This window comes from Torulaspora globosa, chromosome 7, assembly GCF_014133895.1.
Source record: "Torulaspora globosa chromosome 7, complete sequence".
Lineage (NCBI taxonomy): Eukaryota > Fungi > Ascomycota > Saccharomycetes > Saccharomycetales > Saccharomycetaceae > Torulaspora > Torulaspora globosa.
Window position 1 is genome coordinate 799,837 of NC_050733.1, and position 14,628 is coordinate 814,464.

Sequence of the window (14,628 nt, forward strand, 5' to 3'; positions counted from 1 at the left end):
TGCCGTCTGGTTTTTTTATTTTCGGATACCGAAAAAAGACAACGTAAAGAGTGATCAGAAAGATAGGTGGCATTCTTCGAAGGTACTCATGGCAGAAGCAGCCAGGAGCCACGCATTAGCAGCCCGTTAGGAGGTTCTGATCTTGTTCAGCGAGTTTGTTTCATCCAGCTGTCCCCCATACTCAAGTTCAGAGATTAACTCTGGTTGCTCATACGACAGGTACCGTTTTTCGCCTGGCTGTTTGACGGAAAAAATTTAGTTCTTGGCAAACCTATCAGCCATTACTGGAGAACAGTAAAATCGTTTGGCAACCGGGGAGTTGGCGGATAATTGGCTGGATTGAGATCCCAATTCATTCAGGAAATTATCAGAGCGGTCAGTAGAAGAAGCGGGGATGACTAATCAACCGGGTCACCAGCAAAACCCTCACAGGACTGGCTCTTTACTCTCATTCAAGAAGTTGGGGAAGAAGTTGTTAACTGGCAAGGGCCATGTCGAGGACAGTGAAGCCGAAAATGTGGGCAAAAAACCTAATACACATCATTTATCCGGTTCGAGGCCTAAATCTTCGTCGCCCAGCGGTCATCTGAGATCGTCTCTACCGTTTCATAGAAATAAGTCGACTGCCAATGTGAATAGTGGACACGCCGTGTTAGCGTCGCCCCGGTCTTCGGCTTCAATCAGCAATATGGTCGCTCATAGTCATAATCCGTTTACTGCGCTGCATGCGTCCGACGTGCTGGGCACCGGCACTGGAATTGCATCTCCCAGAGGCAACGGGACACACCATTCGATCCACCGTAAAGGCTCGAACAATTTTCCAAATCACCTGCTGAGTAACGAGAATATCATTTACAACCCGTATGGTTTGAATTCGCCGAAGAACATGGGACCTGGTGGCAGCAGGCCCGGTACGGCGAATGCATCCAGCGAGAACGTCGACTTCAGTTTTTATCTGCATGACGGTAATACCAAGATCAGAATGCTGCCGCTACCGATTGCGGATCCGAACGATTATCTGCCAGAGGAGATGAAGCAAGTGAGCATCCACTTGAGTGACAATTTTGTTTTTGACAGCGAGAACAAGGCGTTGGGCTCAGGTGGCTCAAGCGAGGTGAGGAAGGTAAGGTCTGCCTATCGACAGAAGGACGTGTATGCATTGAAGAAGCTGAACATGATTTACGATGAGACCGCGGAGAAGTTCTACAAGAGGTGTTCCAAGGAGTTTATCATCGCGAAGCATCTGAGCCGAAGTATCCACATAACCAATACCTACTATCTGGTCAAAGTACCCACCACAACGTACACAACCAGAGGCTGGGGCTTCATCATGGAGATCTGCGTCAAGGATCTGTTCCAGCTCATGGAGCGCTCCGGCTGGAGATCCGTGCCGCTGGCCGAGAAGTTCTGTCTATTCAAGCAGGTGGCGCAGGGTGTCAAGTTCTGCCACGACAACGGCATAGCGCATCGCGACTTGAAGCCCGAGAACGTGCTGATGTCCCGAGACGGCGTGTGCAAACTGACCGATTTCGGCATCTCGGACTGGTACCACGTCGAGCCGCACAACTTCGACAGCCCCGTGAAGGAATGCGAGGGCATGATCGGCTCGCCGCCATACACGCCGCCCGAGGTGATGGTGTATGACTCCAAGAAACACTACCCCGAGAGCGCCCAGAAACCATACAACCCGCTCAAGATGGACTCGTACGCGCTCGGCATGATCCTGATAGCTCTCGTCAACAACACGCTGCCGTTCTTCGAGTCGTGTAACACGGACGCGCGGTTCCGAGAGTACGAACTCTCCTACGACAACTACATGAACCACCAGAACCCGCATTTCAGAGACAAGGGCTACTACAAGCCGGGCCCCGGCGCAGAGTACACCCTGGCGAGGAACTTCAAGAGCACAGACGCCTCGCGAGTCGCCTGGCGCCTCGCAGACCCGAACCCAGACACCCGCTACACCATCCAAGACCTGTACGCGGACCCCTGGTTCCAGAGCCTCGAGACCTGCGTCGATCCCTGCGACGACCATCTTTTCAAGGCGCCCGAGATCCGCAAAACCTCCTCCGACAGCGGCTCCGGCTTCTACATAAGCGAACAGCCCTCCAAGGAAGAGCTCGACCAGCCCGCCGACCCGACGCTCCAGCACACCTCCAACCCGTTCTCCGCCGCAAAGCCCAAACCACGCTCCATGGTCGACATCGCCCAGTCGCCCGCCATCCCCAAGCCCGACGTCGCTGCCAAGGTGCCCTCGCGCGTCGCCGAGGACTCCGACGAGAACGACTCGCACCACGACGCCGACCCGCCGCGCAGAGAACTGCAGAACCTCTCGCTCGACAACACCGGCTCCTCCGCCGCCTCGCTCAGAAGCCAGACCAGCGGCGCGAGCCACCCAAGACCCAAGACAAAACGCAAACGACTCATCCACAACCACATGGACGCCCCAACCACCCTGAACTCCTCCTCGTCGACCAGATCCTTCTCCTAGCCGCACCGCTACCACCGCCACCGATCTACGCCGTGTAGCACAAAAAACCCCCGTTACCCGCCCCATCCCGTACAGGACGACATTTCCGTGATGCTTCCTCCTTGACCGCAGACCAGCAACCCTGGACTGCCAGAAGCCCTCCAAAGCACGATAGAAGAAGGTTCAAGAGACAGCAGGACGGCTAAGGCGAGTGCCACACGTGGATATCACGTTTTCGAGTTGATAAGCAGCGTGCGGTTCATGGAGACGAGCAGTTCGAGCAGAGTGATGGGCAGCGGGGTTGGCAAGAGGCGCCACGGGGACGTGGAGGCTGCGGAGGAGCTCAAGCGACAGAAGCAGGACGAGGGGAACATCGACGCTGCGTTGCTGAACGAAGTGGGCGACGAGGAGCCGGAGGAGCAGCATCGGGGGCCGGAGGAGCACGATAGCCACTACGATGCGACCGCTGTCGCGGTCGCATCCGCTGCGTACAGCGATCTGATGCAGCATCCGGGCGAGGAGAAGCACCGGCGGGCGCTGAAGAGCAGGCGCGGCGACGAGGACGAGGAGTTCGAGGAGGAGGAGGAGGAAGAGGAGGAGCTGGACGACCAGATCAAGGACCCGGACCACATTCCGGAGCCCGAGAGCGAGCGCAAGGCGCTGCTGGCGGGCGACGAGGAGGACGAGGACGAAGAGGAGGGCAAGAAGCTGTTTGGAGCGGCCGCGGCGGGCCGGCGGGGCCGCAAGCTGGCGCCGATGACCGGTTCCGAAGAGTGGAAGAGGCAGCGCAAGGACTCGCACAAGGAGGTCGAGCGAAGACGCCGCGAAAACATCAACACCGCGATCAACAAGCTCAGCGAGCTGCTGCCCGTCAAGGAGTCCAGCAAGGCCGCGATCCTCGCGCGCGCCGCAGAGTACATCCAGAAACTGAAAGAGACCGAGAGTGCCAACATCGACAAGTGGACGCTGCAGAAGCTGCTGAGCGAGCAGAACCAGTCGCGGCTGACCAGCGCCAACGAGCGGCTGCAGGACGAGCTGGGCAAGGCGTACAAGGAGATAGAACAGCTCAAGCACGCCCTCAAACAGGCAGGGCTCTCCTACGACCTGCACCAGGACCACCAGAAGCAGCCCCAGGACGCTCTCGACAACTAGTTATCTAATCTAATCCGGATATGTATCTCTATCTAAACCACGCAAAGTTTGCCCGCGCTGTAATACCACGAAGGTCGCTGCTCGACGCAAAGAATGTACTCACACGGCGCATTCCGATCTAGCAGCGATCACATATATAGCTCGAGGGCCCACGTTTCTTGGCAAATTAGCCGTTCCCATGGTGGCTAATTTGCGCTTGGCATAGCTCGCTGCATGTCGTTGTTCAAGCTGGGCACCCGTAGACTGAGTAGATCGTCCTTGCGCAAGTTCGGCAGGCTGCTGGTGGTGGCAGCGGTGGCTCTGGTGGTGTACCGGCACGTCGCTGGAGGTGCTGGTGGCCGGGACCCGCAGCTTGCGCATCCAGCGTTGATGGAGGCACTCGAGACGTATCGAAGGTACCGGTTCGAGACGGAGAGCTCGTGGATAGACTCGTACTCGCTGCAGCGGAACCTGCTGCAGGTGCGGAAGGGCCCGCACCGGGGGTCCAAGGTCGGCAGCATCGAGGAGCTGAGCTTCTACGACAGCGATCCACGTCTGGCGTGGACGGTGTACCTGGACTACTTCATGAGGCCGGACTTGCTGTCGAACGAGGAGATAGAGTTCTCGTGGTACGATTGGGCTGACTTTGGGGACTGGAACAAGCTGGTGTCGCTGGAGAACACGCCGTTGAACTGCTCGGTGGTGTTTGGGAAGCACTTTGACGTGGACTTTCTGCATGAGGCAGAAGCTGAGGTCGGCGACGTGCTGTTCCTCAGCGAGAGGGCGTGTTACGACGACGAGAGGTGGTACAGGAAGCAGCAATTGCTGCGGAACAGGCCCGACGGTCCGCCGAGCGACCTGGCAGGGCTCTGCGAGCCCAGGAGCCGTGGCAGGTTCCAGCTGCCCTTCGAGGTGGCGCAGTTGCACGACGGCGTGCGGCCGGAGGTGTTTACGTTGCAGGCGAGGTCGCATCTGCTGTCGCATGTGGCGCAGCCGCTGTCTCTAGTGGTGTTGGAGCGCGATATCGGCTGCTACCGGCTGGGCGTTGGCCAGCGCGGCCGTGGAAATCTGGTGCAGTCGGGGCTGCTGGCGAGATACCTCGAGGAGCATGAGTCCGAGATGGACGCCCGTGGTGACATCGAGTTCGACCATCTGGCTGCCTACGAGAGGTTTCTCAACAGCTCGGTCTCTGCAGGGCTCAGAGTCGAGATCCCAGGGCTTGACCGCGAGATTGCTGAGCAGGAGACGGTCTTGTTGTCGCCAGATGACTTCGAAGTGGACGTGAGAGAGATTATCGAGGAATTGAGACGTTCGAAGGCCGAGAACTTGCTCTCGACCCATGAATCGCGGTATCTAGAGAGTCTTGAACATTCGATCACTGTCTCGCCTTGGCTTGCGAAGAAATACTTTCCTGAAGCGGAGAGGATCAAGGGCCTCATTGGTATGGGGAGCCATCGCGACCTCAGGTTCTTTAAGGAAGCCCTGATTTGGGACCCGGAGGAGTACAACGCGAGATTGAACTCTCTAATTAGAAATTGGCTCAAGTTCACGAGAGCTAACGGACTGATCACCTGGATTGCTCATGGTTCCGCCTACGGTCACCTGTACAATGGTCAGAGGTTTCCGTGGGATAACGATTACGATGTTCAGATGCCAATCAAGCACTTGCACCTGCTGAGCAGATATTTCAACCAGAGTTTGATCTTGGAAGACCCCAGAGAGGGCAACGGCAAGTTTCTTCTTGATGTTGGTGACTCGATCACCGTGAGAACCCCTGGCAATGGTCGCAACCGCATTGACGCTCGCTTTATCGACATCGACTCTGGATTGTACGTCGACATTACTGGGCTGAGCGTATCTTCGAGTCCGATTCATTCTAATTTCAAGAGTTTTTACGATGCGAGGGCTCCATCAGTAGATTTGAAGAGCATGCAGAAGGGGTTTGAGTTGCCGGAACGAGGTCAGGAACTCAATGCGCTCGACGTTAACCAGCTCGCCGATTATGTCGCCTCTCACCGTCAGCTTTTCCAGAATGACCAGATAAAGGACGTGAATAATGGCAAGCGGGCGGAAAAGCAGATTCAGACTATGGAAACCATTCTGCAGCATGGCCTGACGCCCGAGGAACGTTACATCATGAATCGGGAACTAAAGATCTATAACTGCAGGAACAATCACTTCATGACGCTGGACTTACTCTCTCCGCTGCAGCGTTCCCTGTTTCATGGGGCCCCAGCCTTCTTCCCTAAGCAAAACCTAGTGGTGTTGAGAAATGAATACAATGTGCCTGCCATGTACGGCTTTCACGTCTTTGAGGGCAAAGCTTTCTTGCCCGCCCTGCACTCTTGGTTCACGTACAGTGTTTTGCAGGACTTTACCAAGATAAACAACAAGTACCCAGACCTGGAGAAACTGAAGGGCACCGTCAGCGATGTGCAGATTGAGGACACGGACATAATATTTAAGAACATGTTGCAGCTGGGTCTTGTCGAGCTTTTTGCTATTCATTACACAAGCTTCGATGTTACAGCTTATAGAGTCAAAGAGCTGGAAATCCAGTATGATGAAACCATAGACAGAAGCGAAAGAGGGCGCTTATTACATGCTCTTTGGACTCAAGTAAGCCCAAAAGTCTCATCGCCCGCCAAGGACCCAGTGATATTCAGTTACGAGAGAAATCTGTGGCGTGAAATGGTTGCACTGTTGGGGAAGCAGAAAAGTCAAGAAATTCAGACGGCCGTGGAACAAGCGGTGCTCCAGCAATTATCGTTGAAAGCTCAGCAAATGCATCGTCGCGAGCTGCCATTGTTTAAAATTCACAATCCCTCCGACGAGCTGACGGACGATCTCAACACAAGTGTCAAACCTATTCCCAATGCAAACGTCATTTTCAAAGAAGAGCCTGACATCTAAACCATATGAGCAAGGACAATCGCAAACCTGCAAGAGCACGAAGGAGTATTTATTTTTACCAGTCATTACATTTTAGCATCCGTCAGACCTGCCTGTATATAAGCGCAAGATCTATCACAAGCTTACCTAGTAACTTCAAATGTCACATCACGCAACAGGACGCCTTCGAGACCTTTTCCTAGGTTACCGAGTAATTCTACACTTTCGTTGAGGGAGTCGATGTCAGTTGCCGCATCGGCAAACTTGCCATTAAATTTGTAAATCCCTGAGCTGCCAGCATATACGGTATTAGCGTCCTCTATCCCACACCTGTTACCCATCAAAACTATGGCGTTCCTGTTACGAAATTCCCACTGGGAAGTGAGACTAGCACCCATATATGACCTTCGTTTCCGGCTGCCAGCTACCAAAGGTTCCAAAGACCTGGCCGGCCAGCTTGCCCTCTGCCTCAGCGCCAGGAAGGGCATGAATCGCAAGATCCAGTAATTGACGTTTGACATGTCGGGCTTGTCCAATTCCTCATAGTTATCGTCAGGAGAAACCGACTCTCTTGCGATACGTGGGGTCACATCTGAATTGTTAAAACTGAGCTGGTAGTTTCCTTGAGAGCCGCAAGCCGGAATGCCCTCTTTCTTGATCGCTTTTTGGATAGCCTCGAGCTTAACACTGGCTGCGGTCGCTGGCCCGGAGTTCTTAGTAACCGAGGCTGAATGCAGCCAGGCCATGGGACATATGATCAGTTCGTTTCTTTGGTCGACATTATAGGTGGCAAACTCGAAATCGTAAAATGGAGCTTCGAACTTGTACGGGCTGAGATCCATACATATCCCGATCGATGTCCTCAGCGTGACGTCCTCCAGCTCACTGGAATCCTCTGAAACATTGCGTGCCCTATTCTTGAAGTGCAGCGGGAAACTTTGGAAGCCCAGAGGGTTCTCCTGACAGCCCCAGTCGTCGTCTGTGTAATACAGAAACGACTTCCTGTAGTTAAAGATCTGCTTGCCGGTAGGGTCTGTTACAGCGGCTGAATTGTACAGAATTGGCTCAGGGCCTTGGTCGACCCGCTCAGGGTACCCAATCACTGTGTAGCATTTGAATAGTCTGGAGACCTCTTTGGCCAAATCTATGGACGGACCATCGTTCTTGGCACTGGTGTACGGCAAGATATGCTCTCTGGAGAGGAAATTGTAACCTGTGAGGGCAAGTTCCGGAAACAACACCAGATCCGGGGCTCTTTCTTTCGAGATCGAATCCTTCAGCTTGTGCACCAGCTCCCACGCTCTCTCGATATTCTGCTTCACCTGGCCAATTTGCGGGTTCAGCTGTACTATGGCGATTCTCAGGCTGACGGAGAGCGTTCTAGCAGAGTTTGACATGCTAAGCATCAGCCTCAGTCCGATGTTGAAGTAGCGACACCGCTGCAGTCAACACACCTAATTTCAACATCGCAGGGCCTTGCTGCAACCACATGGAACAGAGCAGCGAAACCAAGCAGAGCGGTCGCGACAGCAGTCCCGCAAGCCACTGAGAGACCTCCATGAGCGACAAGAACAGCTCCATCTTTGCTCCGGGCCACAACAGGCTCGAAACGGCGATTCCAGAGACCTCCTACAAAGCAACAAGAGTCGACCCGAGAGAGCTGTCCGTGACACCAAGACCGACGGAACCGGCCGCAAATCCAATTCCGACACCAACTCACACGCTGCAGGCCGACGAGCCACCCTCAGACCGTCTCGAACCGGCACCGATCACCGCCGTTTTCGACGCCAAGAACCAGCTCGCCTCGCTCATAAAGAACGCCAAGCTGAACGAGGAAGCCATCCGGGCCAGAAACGACCGGATTCGCCACTCGAAACAGCAGTCCAAGGGCCGCTACGGCTGGTGAACAGCGCTCTTAGGCTGCTCATCGCATGGTTGGAGGTATCGCTTTGCACGAAGGGCTTTAAAATTTGACCACTTCTAGATGCCAAGCTCATCTCGAAGATCACCAACTGCAAGACGAAAGCGATTGTGCTGGCGAGGATGTCTGTGGTCGGGTCGTTGATCTTCTGCCTGGACTGCGGTAATCTGCTGAATAACCCGAACACGGTGGCTGGCTCCGAGATCGAGTGCGACATGTGCCAGGCGTCGTACCCGAAGTCGCAGTTCTCGAAGCTGAAAGTGGTGACCGCGACCTCGGACGATGCGTTCCCCTCCGCGCTGCGGTCCAAGAGGTCGGTCGTCAAGACGTCGCTGAAGAAGGACGAGCTAGAGGCCGGCGCAACGATCAAGGAAAAGTGTCCCAAGTGCGGCAACGAAGAGATGCACTACCACACGCTGCAGCTGAGGTCCGCGGACGAAGGTGCAACCGTGTTCTACACATGCACCGCGTGCGGCTACAAGTTCAGAACCAACAATTGAGCCCGCAGAGCCTGCTGCCGTCTGTATAGTAGTTGAACCGATGGCTCTTTATATATAGTCGATTGTATAAGCGGTCGTGCGAAGTGACGAGTTGAAAAATTTGGCTATAGTGGTGGCGAGAGGCATACAAGATGAGCTTTAAGAGCCAGTAATTGGGCCAGTGGCAGGGCTGAGAAGGGCATTTGCGGCTGGTGAGAGCGTTGGAGATGGCACAGGTACCGGGGCAGGCGATGGAGATGCCCGATATGTCGAATGCGATCGTGGCACAGGACGAAATGGGTAGGCCTTTCATAATCGTGAGGGACCAGGGCAACAAGAAGAGACAGCACGGGCTGGAGGCGAAGAAGTCGCACATCTTGGCTGCGAGATCGGTGGCGTCGATTATCAAGACGTCGCTCGGGCCTCGGGGGCTGGATAAGATTCTCATCTCGCCGGACGGAGAGATAACGATCACTAACGATGGCGCAACGATCCTGTCTCAGATGGAGCTGGATAACGAGATAGCGAAGTTGCTGGTTCAGTTGTCGAAATCGCAGGACGACGAGATCGGCGACGGGACCACCGGCGTGGTTGTGCTGGCGAGCGCGTTGCTGGACCAGGCACTTGAGCTTATTGAAAAAGGTATACATCCGATTAAGATCGCAAACGGCTTCGATGAGGCCGCGAAGGTGGCGATCCAAAAACTGGAGGAGCAGGCCGACGACGTGGCTAGCGATTCGGCTTCTTTTAAGGAGTACTTGTTTAGGGCAGCTAAGACGTCGTTGGGGTCGAAGATTGTGTCGAAGGACCACGACAAATTCGCTCAGATGGCCGTAGATGCGGTACTGCGGGTATTGGACGAAGAGAGGAAGGATGTGGATTTTGAACTGATCAAGCTGGAGGGCCGCGTAGGTGGCTCTTTGAAGGACTCCAAGCTGATCGATGGGGTCATATTGGACAAGGACTTCTCACATCCACAGATGCCCAAGGAAGTGGTTCCTGCAGAGGGCCAGAACGACCTCAGACTTGCGATCTTAACCTGTCCGTTTGAGCCCCCAAAGCCAAAGACAAAGCACAAGCTCGATATTTCGTCCGTGGAAGAATACCAGAAGCTGCAGAACTACGAACAAGACAAGTTTAAAGAGATGATAGATAACATCAAGAGAGTAGGTGCGGACGTGGTCATATGTCAGTGGGGTTTTGATGACGAGGCCAATCACCTGCTGTTACAGAACAATCTGCCAGCGGTCAGATGGGTCGGTGGCCAGGAACTGGAGCTAATTGCGATTGCAACCCATGGACGCATAGTGCCCCGTTTCCAAGATCTGTCAACCGAAAAGCTGGGGAAGTGTGGCAGGATTTACGAGATGGAGTTCGGTACCACAAAGGACCGCATGCTAGTCATAGAACAATGCTCGGATGCCAAGACTGTGACATGCTTCATTCGTGGTTCAAACAAGATGATCGTCGATGAGGCTAAACGTGCCCTTCACGATGCGTTGTGCGTTGTTCGTAACCTGGTTAAAGATTCCCGTGTCGTTTACGGCGGTGGTGCCGCTGAAGTTGCCATGTCTATTGCAGTCTCCGAGGAAGCCGACAGACAGCGTGGAATCGATCAATATGCATTCCGTGCCTTCGCGCAAGCCTTAGATACAGTTCCAATGACATTGGCAGAAAACTCTGGTTTGGACCCAATTGACACTTTGACGCTACTGAAGAGCAAACAGATAAAGGAAAATTCATCTCTGGTTGGTGTGGACTGTCTAAGTAAGGGCAGCAATGACATGAAAGAACTATTTGTGGTCGATCCTTTCATCGGCAAAAAGCAACAGATCATGTTGGCAACACAGCTTTGCAGAATGATTTTGAAAATCGATAACGTCATTATAAGTGGGAAGGACGAATATTGAACATAGCAGATTCAGGAGTAGTACATAGTTCTGCTTTAATCCCAGCGTCTTTTCTCTATCAGAAGTACAACTGATGTAATTCATCTACATGAATTGATGGTGACTATTTAAGGTAAAATCTCTAAACCATGTTGAACAGACTGAAATTTCTCACGATTTCAGGTCCAATCTCTTCGTAATCCTTCTTTGTGTGGCAGTAACTTTTAAACTCAGCTGTTTGGGCTAACAGTGAACCACCAAACCAAACAGCATTTCTTTGTTTTCTGTGGGAGATGACTTGCACATCTACACCAGTAGATTTAGTACCGCTCAAATATTCGCTTTGCGCAATTCTGTTGTTTACTATGGACTTCAAATCTCTTTGTAAGCGACGGCCGAAATCTTTGAACATTGTAGAGCCACCCGAAAGGACGATATTGCTGTACAGGCTTTTACGGACGTCGATTGGACAGGCTTGGATCGTCTGATCTACTATGGTGGGTAGCGGTGTCAAAAAGTCTGAAGAGGCGATTTCTGGGTTGAAGAAAATTTCGGGAGCCATGAACCTCTCACACCCAACATCAACTACTTTCCTTCTAGTCTTCTCCTGGTTCTCTACTACGAATTGAGCGAACTTCTCGGGATCTCTATCAAATTTGTTGAATTCTTTGACAATGTCAGGACAGACATAGCAGTATTCCTGTTTGATACGCTCCGCTGTCCTTAAAGATGTATCTTCTTCACCACGTTCTCTGAGCAGGGACTGGATGAATAGGGTAATGTCCCTTCCTGCAATCGGAATATTCTTGATTGCTGAGCCAATAACGTAACCTTCAGCCACCGGAATAACATGGGTCACACCATCACCGGAATCAATCACAGTACCTGTTAACGATCTGTCAACGACTTTCGATGACGTCCATGAAGCCGCAAGAGCTAAGACAGCCTGAACAGCAATATATAGACCAGCGCAGTTGAAGGACTCGAAGAAAATCTCCGCTATCTGTTCCCTATTTTCTGGCGGATTCAAAGGCGGCTCTGTCAATAGAAAGTAGTGGTCTTCTGGCTCGGTTCTCAGATACTTGAAGATAGAGTTTTCCCAGAATCTCTCCATGTGGTCCCAATTCTCCACCTGGCCATGTTTGATCGGGTAGCTCAAGCCGTACGATGGACCTTGTGCTGCGATCAAGGCCTCGTTTCCGATGTAAAAGTCCAAATCCTCTGTCCCTCTTTTCCCAGCCAAGTTGTTAGACATTAGAAGAGATCCTGCATTCAAATTGTTAAACGCTGTGGCTGACGTAGCATTTCCAAAATACGGATTCCCACTCGAACTAGCATTCCCCGTATTAGATAGACCGCTAGCACCCGAGAGAGCGCTAGAAGTTGACTTTTTGGTACTCGAAGGTTGTGCTGTAGCGATCGCCGTGGGAAAAACCCAAGACGGAGAGTCGTTACCAGCAAAACCCAACTTGGTTAGGCCGGTACCATTGTCCATCACGACAGCAGGGTTGTTCATGAACGACATTGTGAGAATACTACAGTTTCGTGGTTAACCCGACAAATTGAAACCAGCCAAAGACAACACAAGTGTAGAACCCTAGTGCAACCCCAGATTGAGTCTTCTAGCCTGAATATGGGCGTCCAAAGGCTTAGGAAAGGAGCAAATTGGCCTTGCTCTTGTTGATCTTGGAACTTTACTTTGTTCTATAGGGGCGAGCGTAGCGTAAGCTTGGTTTAATGCCAAATAACTATATACGTTACGAGTTATTGAAGAGATGGAAAGCCAGATATCTAGCCATTGGAAGCCCTGGAAGCCTCCGTAGCAGTTCCAAATCCACTGGCCGACGTGCGGTTACGCTCACCCGAAGAAGCGGTGCGAACAGGCCCTCAGGATGAGTAATTGGTCGTGAAGTTGAGCCACCTCGCAGCACACAGTTGAATGATCTTGGTAATACGGCGGACAGGCATATGAGGGTTGAGAATGGAACAATAAGCTTGGAAATCAATGATACTTTCAGGAACCCATTGGCGAAGTTGTTAAGCTTTCAATTGGACTCTTACTTCGATCCGCAGGCGATAGCCAAGAAAGCAATGAAAGCTTGATTATGGCAAACTCGTTCTGCAGCCACCGCTGGTTCATATTGGGGCCGCCTTCGAGCGTGTCGCCTGCCAATGCGGAACCTGAGACCCTGGAGGTTTTCAACATCCAGCGCTTCGAATGGCAAGCGCGTCTGGGCATCTTGCAGTAACAGCCTTTCACAGAAGTGTCCCAAATACCGTAGAGGCCCCGTTTCACCACTGTCGACGACCATCTCGATTCAGCAGCGCTCTCTGACGATCCCAAAGCACGTCATTTTCTAGTCGCGACCTCAAGGAACCATCCCTCGCTGCAGTCATCAAGATTAACTGATCAGTCGGTCGGCCGCAAATAGGTCTGCCTTTCCGTCATTAGCGTCTCATCGTTGGTGTATCTACTTCCCATTCTCGCCTAGCTCGGGATCTGTCTTCTTCCAGGCTGCCTATGGCGACAACGGCACAAAAGAATCAGAGAGAATCACCAAGCGGCGAGCGTTAGTAGCGGCCTTCAAAGTCACTTCAGGGCCAGCAAAGCAGCAGCTGTGTCTTGTTCTTGTCCGGAGTCTTGGTCGCTGAACTCGGGTCTTGTGCGGACGGCGTGATCACCATCGTCCAAGCTGTCGCCGGAAAGGTACCCTTCGTCCTCGTTGTGTTCGAAGTAGTCGCTGTCTGGACCTTCGCCGCTTGAGCCTTTGCTCGAGCCGCTGCCTGTTCGTACGCTGGAGGGTAGCTGTGGTCCGCCGTCAGCGTCGTCATCGCTGGCTATGAAATCATTAACTGAGTAGAGGCCAGCATCTTTGCTGGCTCCGGTGCGCTTACGACGGCCCTTGAAAATCCACAGGAAGGAATAGTTTCCATGCCAGGTCGTACTGATAATCACAGCAGGTCTTTAAGGTGCCTCTAGTTGATAGAATAATGTAGATAAGGGAAGTGGGCAAAATAGCGAAGATAGTATTATCAGCTTGAAATATTCCACTTAATGAAAGCACCTAAACATACTACTATAAGAGGCGATGGGTAGGATGGAAAATCAATCATCAAATGTCAAGAGAGTCATACTCTTTGTCCTGCGAGGTAGTACGAGGCATCTGGGAGAAATCGCCGGCGTTAATAATGGCTTGTTCCAAGCGGCTCACAAGCCCTAGAGCCTGATTTCTTTCTTTCTCTGTCAGCTCTGGGTTAGCTTTGACAAAGATTGAGAACGACGGGAAGAGCACCCTTTCGCCCTTCGTCGTCTTTCTTTCGACAAGGAATGGGTAGTTGTAATCTAAGCCGCTCGGCGACAAGGCGCTAGGCGATGTGTAGTCTTCGCTGGGGCTTATGTCCAACTCTTCGCGTATCAGTGTCTCATACTTGATTGCTAAGGCGCCATATTTGCGAACTTCACGCCAGAAGCGCGCCTCAGATACGAGGTCTTCCATGAAAACCTCCGACCACTTCGAAAGCAGGTCATCTATTGCACCTTCCCGCTGCGAAAGCTCAACACTTTGCAGTCTTTCGAGAATAGAAATAGCTCTAGCTTCCCTTTCTCCCATACTGGGATTCACTAGGGACAGGTAAAGGATGTATGATGGAAAGTAGACGACAGTTCCATCAGCAAGCGAGAAAGATAAGTGGGAAGCGCGGGTCCATAGAGATAGGTGGGGACCCCGAGTTGTACCTCTGCAAGCTTAGCAATACTGGTGGCATAATTGTAAGCAGCCTGACCAGCCTCCACATACCAAATGCCAGTAGTGAATCGATATTGACTCTCTAGATCTTCTTCTAGCG

The 14,628-nt window shown here is 52.5% G+C and overlaps 9 protein-coding genes across 9 annotated transcripts; 6 read left to right on the forward strand and 3 right to left on the reverse strand.

The window, feature by feature from the left end:
• Positions 1-394: 394 nt before the first annotated feature.
• Positions 395-2,491, forward strand: HG536_0G04500 (uncharacterized protein; the record flags this gene model as incomplete). Its single annotated transcript, XM_037285366.1, has 1 exon — positions 395-2,491. One exon carries the CDS (start codon positions 395-397, stop codon positions 2,489-2,491), a length of 2,097 nt encoding a protein of 698 aa, XP_037141262.1.
• Positions 2,492-2,731: 240 nt separating this feature from the next.
• Positions 2,732-3,622, forward strand: CBF1 (Cbf1p; the record flags this gene model as incomplete). The annotated part of the gene is made up of 1 exon (XM_037285367.1): positions 2,732-3,622. The coding sequence occupies one exon, from the start codon at positions 2,732-2,734 to the stop codon at positions 3,620-3,622; it is 891 nt and encodes a 296-aa protein (XP_037141263.1).
• Positions 3,623-3,835: 213 nt separating this feature from the next.
• Positions 3,836-6,514, forward strand: MNN14 (Mnn14p; the record flags this gene model as incomplete). Its single annotated transcript, XM_037285368.1, has 1 exon — positions 3,836-6,514. One exon carries the CDS (start codon positions 3,836-3,838, stop codon positions 6,512-6,514), a length of 2,679 nt encoding a protein of 892 aa, XP_037141264.1.
• A 122-nt stretch (positions 6,515-6,636) lies between these two features.
• On the reverse strand, positions 6,637-7,899 carry NTA1 (amidase; the record flags this gene model as incomplete). The annotated part of the gene is made up of 1 exon (XM_037285369.1): positions 6,637-7,899. One exon carries the CDS (start codon positions 7,897-7,899, stop codon positions 6,637-6,639), a length of 1,263 nt encoding a protein of 420 aa, XP_037141265.1.
• A 152-nt stretch (positions 7,900-8,051) lies between these two features.
• HG536_0G04540 (uncharacterized protein) lies at positions 8,052-8,399 on the forward strand (the record flags this gene model as incomplete). Its single annotated transcript, XM_037285370.1, has 1 exon — positions 8,052-8,399. The coding sequence occupies one exon, from the start codon at positions 8,052-8,054 to the stop codon at positions 8,397-8,399; it is 348 nt and encodes a 115-aa protein (XP_037141266.1).
• Positions 8,400-8,536: 137 nt separating this feature from the next.
• On the forward strand, positions 8,537-8,914 carry RPA12 (DNA-directed RNA polymerase I core subunit RPA12; the record flags this gene model as incomplete). Its single annotated transcript, XM_037285371.1, has 1 exon — positions 8,537-8,914. One exon carries the CDS (start codon positions 8,537-8,539, stop codon positions 8,912-8,914), a length of 378 nt encoding a protein of 125 aa, XP_037141267.1.
• A 206-nt stretch (positions 8,915-9,120) lies between these two features.
• Positions 9,121-10,803, forward strand: CCT5 (chaperonin-containing T-complex subunit CCT5; the record flags this gene model as incomplete). Its single annotated transcript, XM_037285372.1, has 1 exon — positions 9,121-10,803. One exon carries the CDS (start codon positions 9,121-9,123, stop codon positions 10,801-10,803), a length of 1,683 nt encoding a protein of 560 aa, XP_037141268.1.
• Positions 10,804-10,924: 121 nt separating this feature from the next.
• On the reverse strand, positions 10,925-12,307 carry ARP3 (actin-related protein 3; the record flags this gene model as incomplete). Its single annotated transcript, XM_037285373.1, has 1 exon — positions 10,925-12,307. One exon carries the CDS (start codon positions 12,305-12,307, stop codon positions 10,925-10,927), a length of 1,383 nt encoding a protein of 460 aa, XP_037141269.1.
• A 1,588-nt stretch (positions 12,308-13,895) lies between these two features.
• On the reverse strand, positions 13,896-14,393 carry HG536_0G04580 (uncharacterized protein; the record flags this gene model as incomplete). The annotated part of the gene is made up of 1 exon (XM_037285374.1): positions 13,896-14,393. The coding sequence occupies one exon, from the start codon at positions 14,391-14,393 to the stop codon at positions 13,896-13,898; it is 498 nt and encodes a 165-aa protein (XP_037141270.1).
• Positions 14,394-14,628: the final 235 nt, after the last annotated feature.